Genomic DNA, 16,510 nt, shown 5'->3' on the forward strand with positions numbered 1-16,510 from the left:
GTGCTGGACAGAACTGGGCTGGGGGCAGCTCTCCGTCATCATGCTCCAGTCAATCATGACCGAGTTTAACCTGTGCAACAGCCAAGGCCTTTTGGAAACATTTGCTTTCCAAGCTTCTCATGGCTTTGATTGACACCTGTGGGGCATCTTGAGAAATATTGCTGCCTTGTGCAGTATCGTCTCAAGCAGGGGCCAAAAGAAGTGCCCTCTGATCCAAAACTCTTCAGGGGAAGACCACCCTTGCTGGATAGGAACCCTTCTCCTTGTATGTGGGTTCATCCAGGATATGAGCACCCTGAAACCTGCACTGCATCCTCACATGCCACGGGGATGCTAGGTCATGCTCTGATAGCCAAGGAACAGACAAGCTCAATGATTTGCTTAATCACTCCAGGAGACTGGACAGAGACCTGCACACAGCTCTGAAGTCCCAGTTTATGACTCCTGAGTGATGAGTGGTTAAGAGTCCGAGGGCTTTACTAGCTCTGGAGTGAGCGCTGGCAGCTTGCACACAAGCAGCTGAGCTGTAGACCCCTTATTTACCACTTGGAAGCCAGCAAATAGGTCCCAGTACAATGTTGAGCGAATCCCTAGAGCCACATTCTCAACAGTGCCTGGCACCTAAAGGTGTAGATTAGTGCCCGGAGCATCTGCATGAACTAGCTTTCAACTGCTGTTGTAATCCAGGAAAGCGGGACAACTTACTGAAATCAATAAAAGCATGAAACCTATTTCCACCTTTAGATGCCTAAGGGTCTTTGAAAACCTGGTGCCCAGAAGAAAAGGATGGAGAGTTTCAGGAATGGGCAAGGAGCGACTAAGGATAAAGAACGAAGCTAGAACAGGACAGCAGTGGGGAACGGGCAGGGCATGTTCAGTCCCATCCTCTCCAAGACCTGCAGACAGCCCTCAAGGGACAAGCTACTTCCCCACTGAGAAGCCCTTCTGAACCAAACAGCTCCATCTGGGTAAGTATCTTGGACTGTGACTCACCTTAGCTTTGTACCCGGCTGGTTTCTGAAGCTCCCATTTTGTTGTCCGTATGGTGGCATCGCTGTGCATCACCTGTGGGACTTTCCCCGTCTGCAAAATCTCTATCAGTGTCGACTTCCCCTGACGCGGGGGTCCAACGACAATCATCTTCATCAGCTTGCACTTCTCAGCCTTGCGCAGCTGAGCTCGTAAATACGCCAGAACTGTTTTGGGGCCTGTTGGAGAAAGGGTGCAAGGATTAACCCATGGCAAGCATGTGAATGTGCATGGCAGGGCAGTACCGAGCCTCACATGGTAGGCAGGCCGGCAGAATGAATATTTTCAGTGCAGATTCCCTGTTGCTTGAAAGGGCTAATAAACAAAAAGCAAGCGAGCCCTAACTGGGAAGACCCGAAACAGAGCCCCTGGAAAGTGTCGATGCAGTAAGTCTACAATGAATCAGTGTGAAAACAAAAGCAAGCCTTGCTCCTCATTCTCCAGAAGCAAAAAAGGAAGCATAAACTCTAATTCAGCTTTGGGAAAATACTCCGCTTTTCCTCAGACTTCCATGTTTCTAGTTAAATTCACACTTAAGCCACAGACCTTCGTTTTAGAAGAAATAATTCTCATTAACTTTATTTCCATAGGATTTTCTTACATGTATTAAAAATAGGACTATGCTGTTGTCATTGGTCCAAATGCAACAGCTTACAAGAGTATTGTTGAAGAGTTTGGGGCCATGACTGTGAAATATTTTAATATGTCTGTAGAAGGGCTGTCAAAATATTATCAAATGTCAGTGTGCCTAGACAACACCCTGTCAAACCTCTCTAGCATATGCATTAGGAACAAAACACTACATTAATATGTGCGTATTGCAAGACAAAAAAAAAATATCAATCTATGTGGGAAGTTCTCCGTGCAGTTTCTTTTAGCAATGACAAAGGTTTGGGCCAATGCGATTCTTTCCTGATCCAGGCAATCAAAATCACTTCTATTTCATTATCATCTTGGACATCCACGGAGGGTGGGGCTTACCTTCTTTTCTGATCTCCACAGGAACGTTGCTGATATTTAGTTCCTCGGTGTCCAGCTGCCAAAGATTAGCCAGCTGTCCAAGTTCTGGAGGAAGCTCTCGGATGCCAGGGTTACTGTACAAAAGTAAATGCAGGCTTTGAACATATACAGTGCCTCTTACCGGCTCCTATGACACCATTCTGTCCATGCAAAAATCTGTCCCCAGTTTTCTTTTAACATTTTAATCAGGATACTTAACCCACACCCAGTGTTGTCAAGTGATTTGTAAATTTAATTAATACTGGGATCACCTCTGAGAGACAGAGGAGAATTATCTGTGTCCATTTTACAGGTAAGGAAACTTAGGCATGGATGTTTAGTCATTAGCTCAAGGGCAAGGAAGCTGTGGCAGTGGAGAGCCAGAAGGGCGCTCAGACACATGAGGTACCAGTGTTGTACAAAACCACCATAAATACTCCTTCACCTAAAGATTAAATCCCCACCTATATTACAGAGATTTATGGGGCCTGCATGGCGCTATGGGCCGTCTGCTCTATGACTTCAAGGGAGTTTGTCACCTATGGTTGCAAAGTAAGAGAGAAGGGTCCTTATAAAAGCAGCAGAGAAATAACGTGACTTTTGACGACACAACTCACTTTCCTAAATAAAGCTCCGTTAAACTTTTCAGCAGGCAAATGGACTGCGGGACGACGTCTAACTGATTGTCGTTCAGATACAGGACTTCTAGAGAGTCGCTGAGGTACGTAGGAAACTCCAGGAAGGAACCTGCAATGGCAAGAGAGAAAGCAGAAAGTTGAGAGCAGGCTGCAGCTTTAAAAATACACCACAGGGCTCCGGACCCCCAGCCCTTGATCTTAACTATTCACAGAGGTCCCTAGCAGTAACACAGAGTAGCACAGACCCTGGGTTTTCCAATCTCAGCACTATGTGTTGGGAGATGACTAGTCCCCACCACGGTGGCCAGGTGAGGAACAGAGGCGGCCTCCAGGTTACTGATGGGAGTCAGTTTAGGAAAGTATGTCTTGGGACAGCATCTGTCCCCTTCCTGCTGGAAACTGCCTATTGTGAGGTGCTTCTTGGACCACCACCACTCCAGACCTTGTGGCTTGCACTGAGAACTGGGACTACGACCAGTTTGGATGTAAACAGCACCACATTATAGCCCGGTAACCACATATGGGCAACCTGGTGTGGACAAAGTCTGGAGGATTGGGTCTGCTTGTATAGTTAACCTTTCAGATGGGCGAGCCACCCAGCAGCAAGAGTCACCAGCGATAGCACAGGGGAGCTGAGACTATGCACTCTTCCACTGTGGCCTTTCATGTCCAATCTGTGCAAGGCAGAGAGTGCAGATGGGGGAAGAAGGACATTTTGGAGTAGCAATGGTGGAGCAAGTTGGGCTGGGCAGTTGGAGAGAAGAACACATGGAAAGAAAGCGGGTACAAACAGCTGGAGGAAGAAGAGAAAGAAAACCCCAAGCAATAGAGCACACACCAGACAGCACTCCAAAACACTGTCTTTCCCGTTTGTCTATTTAGGCTGCACACACATCAGGGCAAAGGAGTCTCCCTATGTGTTTGAACAGTGTTCAGTGTGTTTTGGGTGTGACCCAAACACTAGGAGTGATAACTGAATCACCAGGCTGCTTTTGCTGGCATGGTTCGGAGAAAGAAATCCAACTAGCTGCAAAGCTGATCATTTTGTTGTATTCGATACTTCTGCAACGACTGCACAGAATACCAGGATGAAGGGTAACGCTCCTGTGTGCCGTCCTGTGGACATCTACCAGGAAGAATTAGGCCAGAAGTAGACAAGGAGAAAGATACAGCTGGGGAGACCCTGCACAGGAAATCCTATGTCATCCATTACATTCTTGGTCCATCATTTCAATAAAAGCAAATCACAAAAGTTAAAAGAGCCCCAAGACTACTACAGTTACACTTCTCCAAAGACATGTTCTTCCATTCAAATGATGTTTGAAGAATGGCTGTAACTACAATGAATCTGAAAAACACCAGTGGAAAAGATAATGGTGGCCAGTTTCCTAAAAAAAAAAGTCCTCTTAGTTCTGACAGCAGTCCGTGCTTGGATGACAGCCCCGGGCCAGGGAGATGTGCTTGTTCTGCAGTCAGTGGCCCTGTTTGTGCCGGAAGGGCTTGTTCTGTGGGAGCAAGCACATCACAGCCTGGCCGAGTCTTCACATGCAAATTATCTTCTGATCGCTGTAAGTAAACAAGATTTCTCAGGGGCTCACTATTTTCTGATTTATCATAAAGTTAATCTATGCATTGAGTATTTAAGGTTCCTGGAACAAATCTAGACATAGGCAAGTGGTGTGGGGATACGGGGAGTCATGTGCCCCCCCCCGACAGGGCCGTCCCCACCACCGATGCTACTGGCAGCATCTGCGGGTGCTCGCCATCCCCATCCCCGACACCAACACTTGTGGTAGTGTCAGCAGTTGCTCGCCAGTCCCATCCTCGCCACCAACAGCATCTGCAAGTGCTTGCCAGTCCCATCCCTGCCAGCAATGCCACCGGCGGCTTCCAGTCACCCATGAATCTAGATATAAAGACCAGGAGTGTCAACACATCTGGCCCGTGCACTTGAAAAGTGGTGCAGGGCTGGTCCACAGGCCAGGTGAACGGTGCATGGCTGGCCTTGTGGATCAGATCAGGCTAAGAGAGCTGCCCTAGTTTGACACATGCCATGTGCAGTGTGGGTCAACTTTAGATCCAGGAGCAGGAGCAGCACTGGGGGCCGGATGACAGTGCCCCACAGATTTCTGACACCCAGATACAGACAGATCTAGTGCAGCTTGGACCCGAAGGAACTAGACCAGATATAGCAGCAGCACACCCAGCTCTTTGCATAACCCTCGGTGCAGAAGGCTGCACGGTGCTGGAACCAGGTTTGGGGAGTGCACGAATGGTGACAATTTATTCAGGAGTTATTTAGGACTCTTCTGGCTGCTGTTTGCATTTTCTTTTAAAGTTTTTTGGAAACCCCCCCCCAAACTACCCTAAAAATAGCTTTGGATGAGTACACTGCACAAACCCAACCGTCTGCATAGGCAGAAAGGTATTTGAGTTTTATCAATGCAGTGGCTGAAGCATCCATAAATGATCTCCAGCAAATCATTTCCTGGACATGAGTAAACAGCTCGCTGGGTAGGACTATATCAGACACAGAGAGCTGTTTTTGGGGCGTGCGGCAGAAAAATGGATCTGGTCTGTCTCCTGTCCAGAATTCATATTCTTCCACCTCTTGACGGTCTCTCCCAGCCCTACGAGGCAGCACCTGGCTCAGGAGATTGATAAGCGATTGAGAACGTGACTTTATTCCGTCTCGGTGGCTAGTCAATCCAGTTGCCATCCAGGGACTAGAAGACTTATTCTAACTTATACCTTGCCAAAGAGGATGCCTTTCAGGGGCTGGAGGGTGTTTGAAAGCAGTGACAAATGGCCCACATGCACTTGGCCCCATCCCATTGTCTGGGGAAGGCGCTGTTATGAAGAGTAAGTTATGCTGGCCCTGCCTCCTTCAGGAGTTCCTGCTGGTGCACAGGCCCTCAGGGAGCGGGCTAAGCTGGTTTTATGATGCCTCATGCCACTGTGCTATCTATGTAGCAGCACTGAGCATATCTCATTTCAATGGGGCATGTTTTCTAGTGTATAAGATGCATGCCCCCCATAAAAGCTAAGCCAGGTGGGTGGAGGGGAAGGTTTCTAGACTGAATTTGGATTGATTTTTTATTACAATGATGACTGTTTTTCATTGTGTAGCTGCAGTGGGTATGACGCACTTTAATTTTAGATTGCCTACTGTCAGGGGGGAAATGGATGGTATGTGCTGGAAAACATCGGTCGTGCAACATCAGTCACCGTGGCTGAGGCCCCTTTGCCTGTGCACCTCACTGATGGACACAGCAGTGCATGCTATGTAGACCCCCTACCAGGCTGACTACTTCACATCCCCTCTTCACCTCCCTCATCCCCTTGTTCCAGGACTGGACACACCTGCTATCATTTCTCCTCTCTTTCTCTACTCCATTTCCAGCTCTCTTCTCTATGTAGCTCTGCAGAAGCAGGTGCAGAAGGTGGGCATTACTGGGGGCACCTAAGGAGTGTGTGCATGCTGTGGGTTGGGGTACTGGCAAGCCAAGCCAGGTCTTTGCTTCAATATACTGTGGGGATTAGGCCTTCATCTCCCCACCCAGCTGCAAAATGCTTAATATGCCACTTTGGAGAGTGGAGAGGCTGATGCCCCAGGTTTTGCAGGATTCTTCAGGACACAGCAGCTATAAGGTCCCATTTCCTGCTGATGGCACTGCACTCACCTTTCTACCCATGTTTTGCCTTTTCTATTTTAACTTGCTAAATAGCAAAGAGAAATCTCTTCCTCATGGAAGGGATTTGCACCCCTTGGCTGGACGCCCCCATTGCATGCTGGATGCTGGACACCACCTCCTGCTTCTGCAGAGGAAATGTTGCAAGTGTAGTGAGATGAGATTACTACATGGGCAAGGGATCCATTCTCACTCGGAGGTCCAGGTGGGTGTCCAAATGGGTCTCTGCCTTCCAAGTGTACCATTCTGAGCCCCTGACCAACTATAACTGCATCACAGCTTCAATGGAAAACTAATCCCAAATGTTCTTCGTGTGAACCTCAACTCATACATGGCAGGCAAAGCAGGAAGAAGAGTGCTTGCAAGAGTTCATTGCCGAATGACACCTCTTCCTCGCTCACAGTCCCACTTAACTGCGATCAGATCCGAAAGGTGCGTCTCGGGCATCTAAATTTTATTCCACTCATCTATGCAAGTCCCTTAGTACTTGCTCAGTCAGTACCTCCCATAGCTCATTAAAGCTGAGTGCCTTGAAGCACAAACAAACAGAAAAGAGGAGCAAATTGCTCCTACCAAGATCAGGCATCAACATGGAGATCTGCAAGTGGTCTTTTGATCTTTACAGGGTTCATAGATTCATAGATTGTAGAGTTGGAACGAACCATGAAGGATCATCGTGTCCGACCCCCTGCCCCTGGCAGGAAAGAGGACCGAGGTCAGACGACCCCAGCCAGGTGATTGTCAAGCCTCCTCTTGAAGACCTCCAGGTTAGGTGACAGCACCACCTCTCTTGGCAGCCCGTCCCAGACTCTGGCCACCCTTACTGTAAAAAATGTCTTCCTAATGTCTAACCTGAATCTACTCTCCACTAGTTTGTACCCATTATTCCTGGTTACTCCTAGGAGTGCCCTGGTAAATGCCTCATCTCCAACTCCCTGTTGTCCTCCCTTGATAAACTTATAGGCGGCTACAAGGTCTCCCCTCAGCCGTCTCTTGTGAAAACTGAAGCGATCCAGATCCCTCAACCTCCCCTTGTAGGGTCTTGCATGGAGGCCACTAATTATGTGAGTGGCCTCCTCTGGACCATCTCCAGATCCTCCATGTCCCTCTTGAAGTGCAGTGCCCAAAACTGGACACAGTACTCCAACTGCGGCCTGACCAGTGCCGCATAGAGGGGGAGCATCACCTCCCTTGATCTGCTGGTCATGCATCTGCTAATGCACAATAAGGTGCGATTGGCTTTGTTGATGGCTTCCTTACACTGCCGGCTCACGTTCTTCTTGGAGTCAACTATGACTCCAACATCCCTTGCAGCTGCTCAGCTGCTGAGGAAGTCATCCCCTAACCTGTAGGTGTGCTGAGGATTCCTCCTCCCTAGGTGGAGTACCTTGCATTTATCCTTGTTGAATTGCAACCTATTCTGTTCTGCCCATTGATCAACCTGTCCAGATCAGCCTGTATCTGTTCCCTGCCCTCCAGTGTGTTAACTTGCCCCATAATTTGGTATCATCTGTGAATTTGGAGAGGGTGCTCTCTGCACCCTCATCCCAATTGCTGATGAAGATATTAAATAACACTGGGTTTTACCTATAGCACTCAGAAGAGTCTCCCAAATGCAAACCTTCAAAGTGAGACAAGCAGTCCAGGACAAAACCCACTTTGCTAATTCAGCCACTGAGACAAAAGTGATGCCACTAAATACCAGTTAGCTTTCCCGGGTCAGTGTACCAAGGACTGGCCAGACTGACTTCCCAAACACATTCTTTAGCCACGCAGGCAGTCCGTACCACCATGTTCCTCATTTTCATGATTAAACATTTTCTTCTTGCTTAAATGCCACTGGCAGCCAAACTTATAATGACCCCTTCTCAGCCAGACTTCAACAGCCCTGTCTCTTTGCTGTCCTCTCCGCAACCTCCCTCCCTGTTCCTGGCTAGGGGAGGAGGCCGCCGTATCTCGTACCTGTCTCGATGGTTGAACGTGGTCGGCTTCTTGTAGTGAAGAACGCAATCCGCTTGGTTTTAAATCCCTCCTCATTTCTGGGGATAAAACACAAGGTAAAGAGAAGCATATGAGAAGGCGGGTCTCACGGGAGGCCATGCCTGTGGATACACATACCAAGTCTGCGGCCACTGAGGGTTCACAGCCCCTTGTGTGATTTCAGAGCATGTTTATTGGTGCAGGACAGAAGGGCATCAGCAACAGAGATCAGCGTAGGTCCAATGCCACCAACAGTAGCGACTACTGGGACCCAAGGTTCCCGGTTTGGACTCCACAGTGCCCTTCCCCTTGCAATGTTTGGTGCTCTGGGACACTTGGTCGCTTCCCTTGTGAAAAGCACACTTAGCCTTGTGCTTTATGAGCATCAAGGGTAAGTGAGCTGCCAAACAGCACACTGAACAAGCTTCCTGGAGACTCTGGAGAGCAGCACAACTGCCTTTTCTGGTAACAGAGAGAGCCCCTCCAATGCGATAATTCAAGAGTAATGCTGCAGAAATGCATGGAGAGTCCTGTAGAGCAGTGCTGTACCCCTGCTGGTTGACCAGGTGGATCACGATGACTCCTGAACAGCTGCTGGGTGTGCATTTGCATGGGGAGCACAACATGCCTATAGGCGCCTCTAGAGAAGGCGCTAGGCCTACAGGTGTGCATAACCCACACCCTTTCCAAATGGAAAAATATCACTCCACATTCGCCTCGCCTCTTCTGAAGAGCCTGCATGATCGGTCTGCTCTGTGAACCAACAGCCTGTTGCATGCGTGGACTCCCAAGCTGAGATCAAGTGGCTGAATATTTATGGGTCAGATATGCCCTGCTACAAATAAGCATTCATAAAGAAAATGCTGTCACTAGCAGAAGGAAGATTCTGCAGGTATTATTTCATGCATTACTTGCAAGTAATGTAGTGTATGCCAAGGAGATCGACTGATACGTTTTCATTGCCATAAGTATGTAAAACATGGGAAAGAGAGGTGGTTCATACTCCACAGACAACTTTACATTATGTAGACCAAGAGGCAAGGATTTCTGTGGGTGATATATTTTATTGGACCAACTGCAGAGTTGGAAAAGACATGTTATACGTAGGTAATTCATTCACTAGGTCCACAAAAGCACTGGCACTTTCTACACAGGGCAAGGGACTGGTGTTTCTGGCAACCTTGGTTTCCCTTGTAGCTCTAACACAAACTGAAAAAGAAAATCTTACTTTCCAAGCTGATTCCTGGAGAGATCCAAGGACTTGAGCTGTCTACAAGTCCACTTCTCTTGAGAAGGCAGCACCACCAGCTGATTTCCCAACAGCTTCAGAGACACCAAAGCCTGAAAGTGAAATATTCGGCCCTTAGGAAAAGCAATCCATCAAACAGGCAGGAAGAGACACGGTTAGCAGGCCTGCTGAAACTGCACAGGAATGAAGGCAGCTAACTAGAGATGCACTTTCTAGCATACAAACATACCCTCTTTTATCCTTCTGCAGCACATACGCTGACTACACCTCTTCTACAAAGCTGTGTGTGTTAGCTCAGTGCGATTACCTACTTATTTGCTGAAGGACTCAATGAGAAATTATAAACCTAAAGGGAAACTTTATCTGGATTCTTAAGGGAATATTCCCAAGTGGAAAATTTGTCATATGTTTGCCAGCTCTAGCACATATACATATGGATTAATACATGAATAGGTTCAGATGAGACAAAAGTCAGTCTCAAATAGGTTTCATATGCAAAAATAGGAGCTTTCTGTGTTGCAGGAATTGAACTCCTACCCTTATCTGTTGTTTAGACAGCAAAGCAAAATAATGTGCATGTACTTTTCCCTGTCTAGACCAGCGATGCTCAACTTTTTGGCCCTGCTGGCCAGGCGAGTGGTGTGGGGCTGGTCCTGCATGCCAGAATCAGGCCTGTGGCTGGATCAGGTCTGGCACAGCCCTGGCTAGTCCCCAGAGCCATGTCTTATCCCCACATGCCAGAATCAGACCACTGGGCCCTGTACTGATCCCATATCAGGGCCCTGCAACCCCTCTGTTTAGCATGTGCACTGGGATCAGAGCCCTAACGTCCCCATGCTTCCTCAATCCAGCCCCACGTGCTGGGATTGGGCCTCATGCCATCCTGTGTGCCCAATTCAGCAAGCAGAGACATGGACTGTGGATGACAGTACCAGGGGCCAGGTCTGGCCTGGAGGCCAGGGATTGAGTACCTCTGGTCTATAATATCTGGTTACTTTTCTCCCTGACTTAAGACTGGACATTGAAACTTGACAGGTTGTTTCCACTTCTGCTTCTTATGCATTATGTCACACTATGTAGACAGGATTCAATGCTGAATACTATACAGCTTCACTACAGGACACAGTATGATGAACTGTATCCTATAAAGGCCAAATTCTCTACTATCATAACTCCATGAAAGTTAATACACTGCAGCCAAAGTAAATGGAGTGATGCCAGCCAAGACTTTGTATTGGAGATGCGGTGAATGAGGGAGATGAATGCAACGTGGTCGCAGCAGACTTGGCAGCTGAGCAGAACAGTATTTAATGTGCAACATACTCCCTCCAGCGACAGCTCAGGGTGCTGCAGGGCTGTTACTGCTGGAAAGAGCCAACCAAATGCACAATAACATGGACTATTAGCGGAGCCCTTGAAGGGAATGATGGAACACGTGTGTCCAATTAACTTTAAGGCAAGAAGTAATTCTGAGCAAAAGGCCTTTGAAGAAGTACATACAAATTAGCCATAAAGTCTTCTCTCCATCTCCCCTCACTTACAGCTTCTGTTAAAATTGCCCTACCCTTGGTTTCAGCACCAGTCGGACCAGATGACTCAACCTGCACCCTGGGCCAAGTTCCCTGCAAGCATCAGCACAGGCTTTCCGCGTGAGGGAGCTCTCCCAGGACCAGGTGGCAGACTTCTACTGCTGGGCTGGAGGATGGAGCACTGGGATGTACACAACTCAATGTGATTGAGCGGTGGGGCTCTGGGATGCAGAGACGAATGCAAGCCACGTGTCCCAGGAAAGCCTGTGCTTCTACCTTCCCAGGAGAGTTCAAGCTGGAGCCCTGGGAGATGGAGGCCACATCTGCATGCATGTCTAGGGGAATGCTGATTACTTTTTCTTGACTGGGGCTGGCCAGCGAGTGTGGATAACACCAAGGCTCTAGTATTCACTGTCGCTTCATGTGCTTGGAGAAGGATCAGTTGAGCCCTGTGTGGTCCTGTTCATTGCAGCGTGCCCAGACCCAAGGTGTAGGCGGCCCAGCTGAGGGGACAGGGATGTTCTTACTCGGGGGCACAGGCGCATCATGTGGACCACAGTCCAGCCCTGGGTAACTGGGAACACTTGCCACTTTTCTATTTTATCTGAATAAGCCTAAAGACCCAGAGACAGGAGCTGCCATCATTAACTAGAGCAGGGCGGCCAACCCATGGCACAAGTGTGTGGCACATAGCAGACCAGGGAAGGGACAGGCAGCACAGCAGCAGACTGGGCAGCAGGGAGGAGAAAGTAGAGCAGCATATCAGTCGGGGAGCACAGGACATGAAGCAGAAATCAGAGCAGCAGATCAGGCAGGGGAACGGGATTGGAGTGGCACTCAGGGAAGGTGTGGGGCTAATTTGTGGCATGCCTGCTGAAAATGTTGGCCCCTGCTGAACCACAGCATCTGGGGGCCTAACCAAGTCTGTCAGGGGCTAAATCATGGTCAGTGGAGAATGTATGAAGCACCGTTCGCACAGGCTACACTGGAAGTGATCCCGTCATGCTTAAAGTCCAGCAGAGCTGTCAAAAGCCAGGCCCTGCGCTTGAGCCACGTCTGTTGTACATGCTCCAAGGTTTCATAGCAAGCACTCCCCAGGGCGTGGACACAGCCCCCATTCATAATGTAGATTTCACACTTACAGACATGTTGCCAGACCAGATTCAGAGGCAATTCCCTTCTCTCCTGTCCCTCAATTATTCAAGGATGCAGTTATGAACAGCCCAATATCTATGCCCACAACTTAGAACCACAACGCAGAGCTTAGTGGCAAAAACAGTCATTCCACAGACACAAAACTGCAGGCACCAACTGATTTTCTAAAGGGGATCCCTCAGGAGTGTTACAGGTGGTGCACGGAGATCACATGCGCCACAGCTGAAGTGTAGCAGCTTGTGGGGAAGCAGGGTGAATACTGAACACCATACAGGCACTGGGCCGGAAGTGAAGGGGCCCTGCTACTGAACATGGAAGGAGCATCTAGGCCCTTGTTCATCCACACACCTGCATGCCCGCACCCACGCGCCCCTGCATGCCCGCACCCACGCGCCCCTGCATGCCCGCACCCACACGCCCACACGTACCTGCATGCACTCACACATGCACACCATACTAACAAGGTCCAACTGGCTAAGCTATTTGAACAGATGAAGGCAATGAAGGTTTTATACTTACCTCAAGCTGGAAGAGCCCCTGAGGAACTTCTTTTAATGCATTTTCAGAAAAATCCACTTCTTTCAGGTGATATTTCCAGAAAATAGCAAAGGTGTCTGGGAGGGACTGCAGGGCATTCCTAGCTGCTTTACAGCATTTCTGGAAGCACAAAGGAAAAATATGTTCAGCAGAGTAAAGAACCCCAAGATGCAACTCTCTGGAAACAGGCTGATTGAGTGTCGCATGGTTTGTGTGTGGATACAGTATGAATACAGTGGATTTCTGCAAGCTTCTTAGATCTTCAAGAAACAAAAAGCTACAAAATGAAGGATTGTGTGCACATAGGTTTGTTGTCCTGGAGAGGTGAACACCAAGCAGCTGCTAACACATTTTGAAAGAACTTGCTCAACTGGTCGTCATTGACTCCACGATGAACATGGGCCGGCAGTGTGGGGAGGCAGTCAAGAAGGCCAACCGTACCCTGTCATGCATCCACAGATGCATCTCGAGCAGGTCCAGGGAGGTGATCCTCCCCGTCTATGCGGCACTGGTCAGGCCGCAGCTGGAGTACTGCGTCCAGTTCTGGGCGCCACACTTCAAGAGGGACGTGGACGATATGGAAAGAGTTCAGAGGAGGGCCACTCGTATGATCAGGGGTCAGCAGGGCAGGCCTTATGAGGATAGGCTACGGGACCTGAACCTGTTTAGCCTCCACAAGAGAAGGCTAAGGGGGGACCTTGTGGCCTGCTACAAACTGGTCAGGGGGGATCAGCAGGTATTGGGGGAGTCCCTGTTCCCCCGTGCGCTGCCAGGAGTGACCAGGAATAACGGTCACAAACTGGCGGAGGGTAAGTTTAGATTAGATATTAGGAGGCGCTACTTCACAGTCAGGGTGGCTAGGGCCTGGAACCAGCTTCCAGGGGAAGTGGTGCAGGCTCCTAGCCTGGGGATTTTTAAAAGGAAGTTAGATGAGCACCTTGCCGGGGTCATCTGACCCCGGTGCTCTTTCCTGCTAAGGCAGGGGGTCGGACTAGATGATCTACCTAGGTCCCTTCCGACTCTAGCTACTATGAAACTATGAAACTATGACACAGGGGTATTAGTATGCTGTCAAAAGTCAGAGACGTTGCTAGCCATGTTAGTCTGAAGTCAAGCAGAAGGCAGGGCAGATTTGCACCTTAGTGACTAACAAAAGAGTGTGTGTATGTGTATGTGGTCAGAAAGATGGACGGACACAGAGACAGCACAAGCTTTTGTGGGCTGTAGCCCGCTCCATCAGATGCTTCAGCCCACAAAATCTTGTGCTATATACTTGGCTTAGTCTATAAAATGCAAATCTACCCTGCCTTCTGCCTGTCAAAGTCAATCAAAACAAAGGCTGTGGTTTTGGTAAAATGACTCTACACATCCTTTGGCTCATATAAGCTGGGATCACAGGTGTTTGCCTTCTCCATATGAGGTAGCATTGGCCTTCACTTGAACACTCGCTCACAGAGTAGTGGGAACAGACCTCCAAGAGACCGGCTTGGAGGCTCTGAAAGAGGAAGTCTCCCCAGTAGCACTGCTGCAATGGCAGAGTGGCTTTTGGGCCTCCACACAGCAGCACAACAGCAATGAATCACGTTGTGTTTCTTTGCGCTGTGTCTTCACACTATGAAAAGGTATACACAGGCTTCTGTTCCTGACAGAGCCACCTGACTCACCAAGGGGCAGGCCCAGGGGTCTGGAAACACCTTCAGGTTATTTCTAGAAACATGCAGGACATTCAGGGATTTGAGGCAGCACAGGAACGTCGTGGGCAGCTCCATCAAGCGGTTGTCGGATACGTCCAGTTCTTGCAGTTTCCTCAGTCCAATCCAATTAGTTGCTGGAAGATACAAAAGCATCACAAGTCTGGTGAGGGGCTGTCACTGGCAATGCTACCTATGAAAAAAACTCCTGATGACATCCATGTGCTTTGGACGAGTATCCTGAGAGGTGCTAGGCACCTTCAGCTACTCTTGGCTTTTATGGGTGAGGGCTTGTGGGATGAGGTAGGGGTGGATTTGGGTCTTGCTTGCAAGATCAAACCTAGAATGGCAAATGGAAACCTGAGCTCAGTCATGGGCACACACATACTATTTTCCTCTTCAAACAGCTTCTCCATGTAATTTTTGGCAGCAAGGAGTTTCTGAAGTTTTGTGAGATGCAGGAATCCGGAGGGGAGAGTGGTGAGCCTGTTCATGGAGACGTCGACCTCAAGCAACCTGTAAGAGCAAGAAGCATCCAGTAAGGCCTGAATAAAAGGCATAGCCATGACCAGAGCTGTAAGACAAACATCCGTTAATGGGAACATTTTGGAGCTCCCACACTACGTATGTCCTCATAAGCCATGGCAAAGAGCTATCCTTTTCAAATGGAGAGCCCCAATAATCAACAAGGAAAAGGGTTCATAATCAAACAGCACTGAATCTGACCATATGGAGATAAACCTAGGTGGACCATCAACACATTGCTCATGTACCCAGCAAGGACGTTTTTAGCCTGCCATGTCTGCTCCGCTGAGCGAACTGCAGCAGCATTTTGCCCTTGCTCTGCTTTGAAGGAAAGGGAGTGGGGAGGCCAGACCCACCTGGTACATATAATTTCATCAGACAACTGCACGCCGGGCAGTTCTGTCAGCTGGTTGTTAGACAAGTTCAGTCTCCTGAGGTTCATCAGGCCCCATGGGATCACGGACGGAAGGGTGACCAGGCAATTGGCAGAGAGATCGAGCTCGGTGATCCGGCACGAGATGTCAATCAGCCAGTCCAAGTCCACCCAGGGCAGTCTGAGGTTCGTCCAGCTCACACGAAGGAGCTGCAGGCCCAAGAAGGAAGCAGAACCTGGGTAAATACCACCCACCCGCTTGGCAGAGATTACGTAGAGCCTGCTGCACGGCTTGGGATGCAGGCTGGGAGGTAATGCATTGATAACAGAGGCAGCTGCTCTCTGACCCAGTCACAACCCTAGCAAAGCCTGGCTTCTCTGCATGGAGCAGGAGGAAAGAAACCTTCTGCATCTGGCTGGGGAGCTCCACACCTGCTCCATGGAGGGTAAAGCAGCCTGCCATGAACAGCCTTCTCCAGAGGCAGCTCCATTGAGCAGAAAGCCTGCATGGGGCTGGGCAGGACCTGAGTGTCCACACATGGAGAGTTACTGCAGACCTTCTCAGATCCTTTCCCCTGTGGATCTTGCAACCTTACTACCATGAGCCTGCCTGTTACAGATGCATGGGTCAAATTTCCTCTATGTGCCCATCTCACAAGGACTTTGGTGAGAAATGTGCGTGGGAAACAGGTACAGGGTGACGCCTGAGGTAGGGCACAGACACATGACATTTGCAGCAGGGTGACTTGCAACAGGTTTGTACACCAGTATAAATGACAGTGGGATCTGGAACAGACAGATGTGCTGCTATCCCAGGGTGCCTGCATGAAGTGATTGCAGAGCTTCACTCTTACGGGACCGGGGAGCAGAAATTAGCCTGTTTGCATTAAAGGCACCCCTTGGGAGGACGAGGACCAATGGACACAAACTAACAGAAGGACGATTTAGACTGGACATAAAGAAGAACTTCTTTTCCGTAAGAATAACTAAAACGTGTAACACACTCCCGGCAGAGGTGGTGCGGTCGCCATCCTTGGAGGTGTTCAAGAGGAGGCTGGATAAACACCTCGTTGAACTTGTTTGAGTTCACTAAACTCCTGCCTATGGCAGGGG

At 49.1% G+C, this 16,510-nt stretch overlaps 1 protein-coding gene across 4 annotated transcripts in view; it reads right to left on the reverse strand.

Moving 5' to 3' along the window:
* The window catches only part of LRRK1 (leucine rich repeat kinase 1), a 101,294-nt gene that overhangs the window by 37,266 nt on the left and 47,518 nt on the right, over nucleotides 1-16,510 (reverse strand). For all 4 annotated transcript variants that reach the window (XM_090028731.1, XM_090028729.1, XM_090028730.1 and 1 more), the window contains 9 exons: nucleotides 15,381-15,607; nucleotides 14,888-15,015; nucleotides 14,473-14,636; nucleotides 12,791-12,928; nucleotides 9,567-9,679; nucleotides 8,321-8,397; nucleotides 2,646-2,775; nucleotides 2,011-2,123; nucleotides 994-1,208 (listed from right to left, as the gene is read on the reverse strand). In XM_090028731.1, the coding sequence (XP_089884857.1) occupies nucleotides 994-1,208; nucleotides 2,011-2,123; nucleotides 2,646-2,775; nucleotides 8,321-8,397; nucleotides 9,567-9,679; nucleotides 12,791-12,928; nucleotides 14,473-14,636; nucleotides 14,888-15,015; nucleotides 15,381-15,607 (1,305 nt within the window). The remainder of the gene's footprint in view (nucleotides 1-993; nucleotides 1,209-2,010; nucleotides 2,124-2,645; nucleotides 2,776-8,320; nucleotides 8,398-9,566; nucleotides 9,680-12,790; nucleotides 12,929-14,472; nucleotides 14,637-14,887; nucleotides 15,016-15,380; nucleotides 15,608-16,510) is intronic.

The sequence above is a fragment of the Crocodylus siamensis genome, chromosome 15 (genome assembly GCF_052110815.1).
Source record: "Crocodylus siamensis isolate JL-2025a chromosome 15, ASM5211081v1, whole genome shotgun sequence".
NCBI lineage: Eukaryota > Metazoa > Chordata > Crocodylia > Crocodylidae > Crocodylus > Crocodylus siamensis.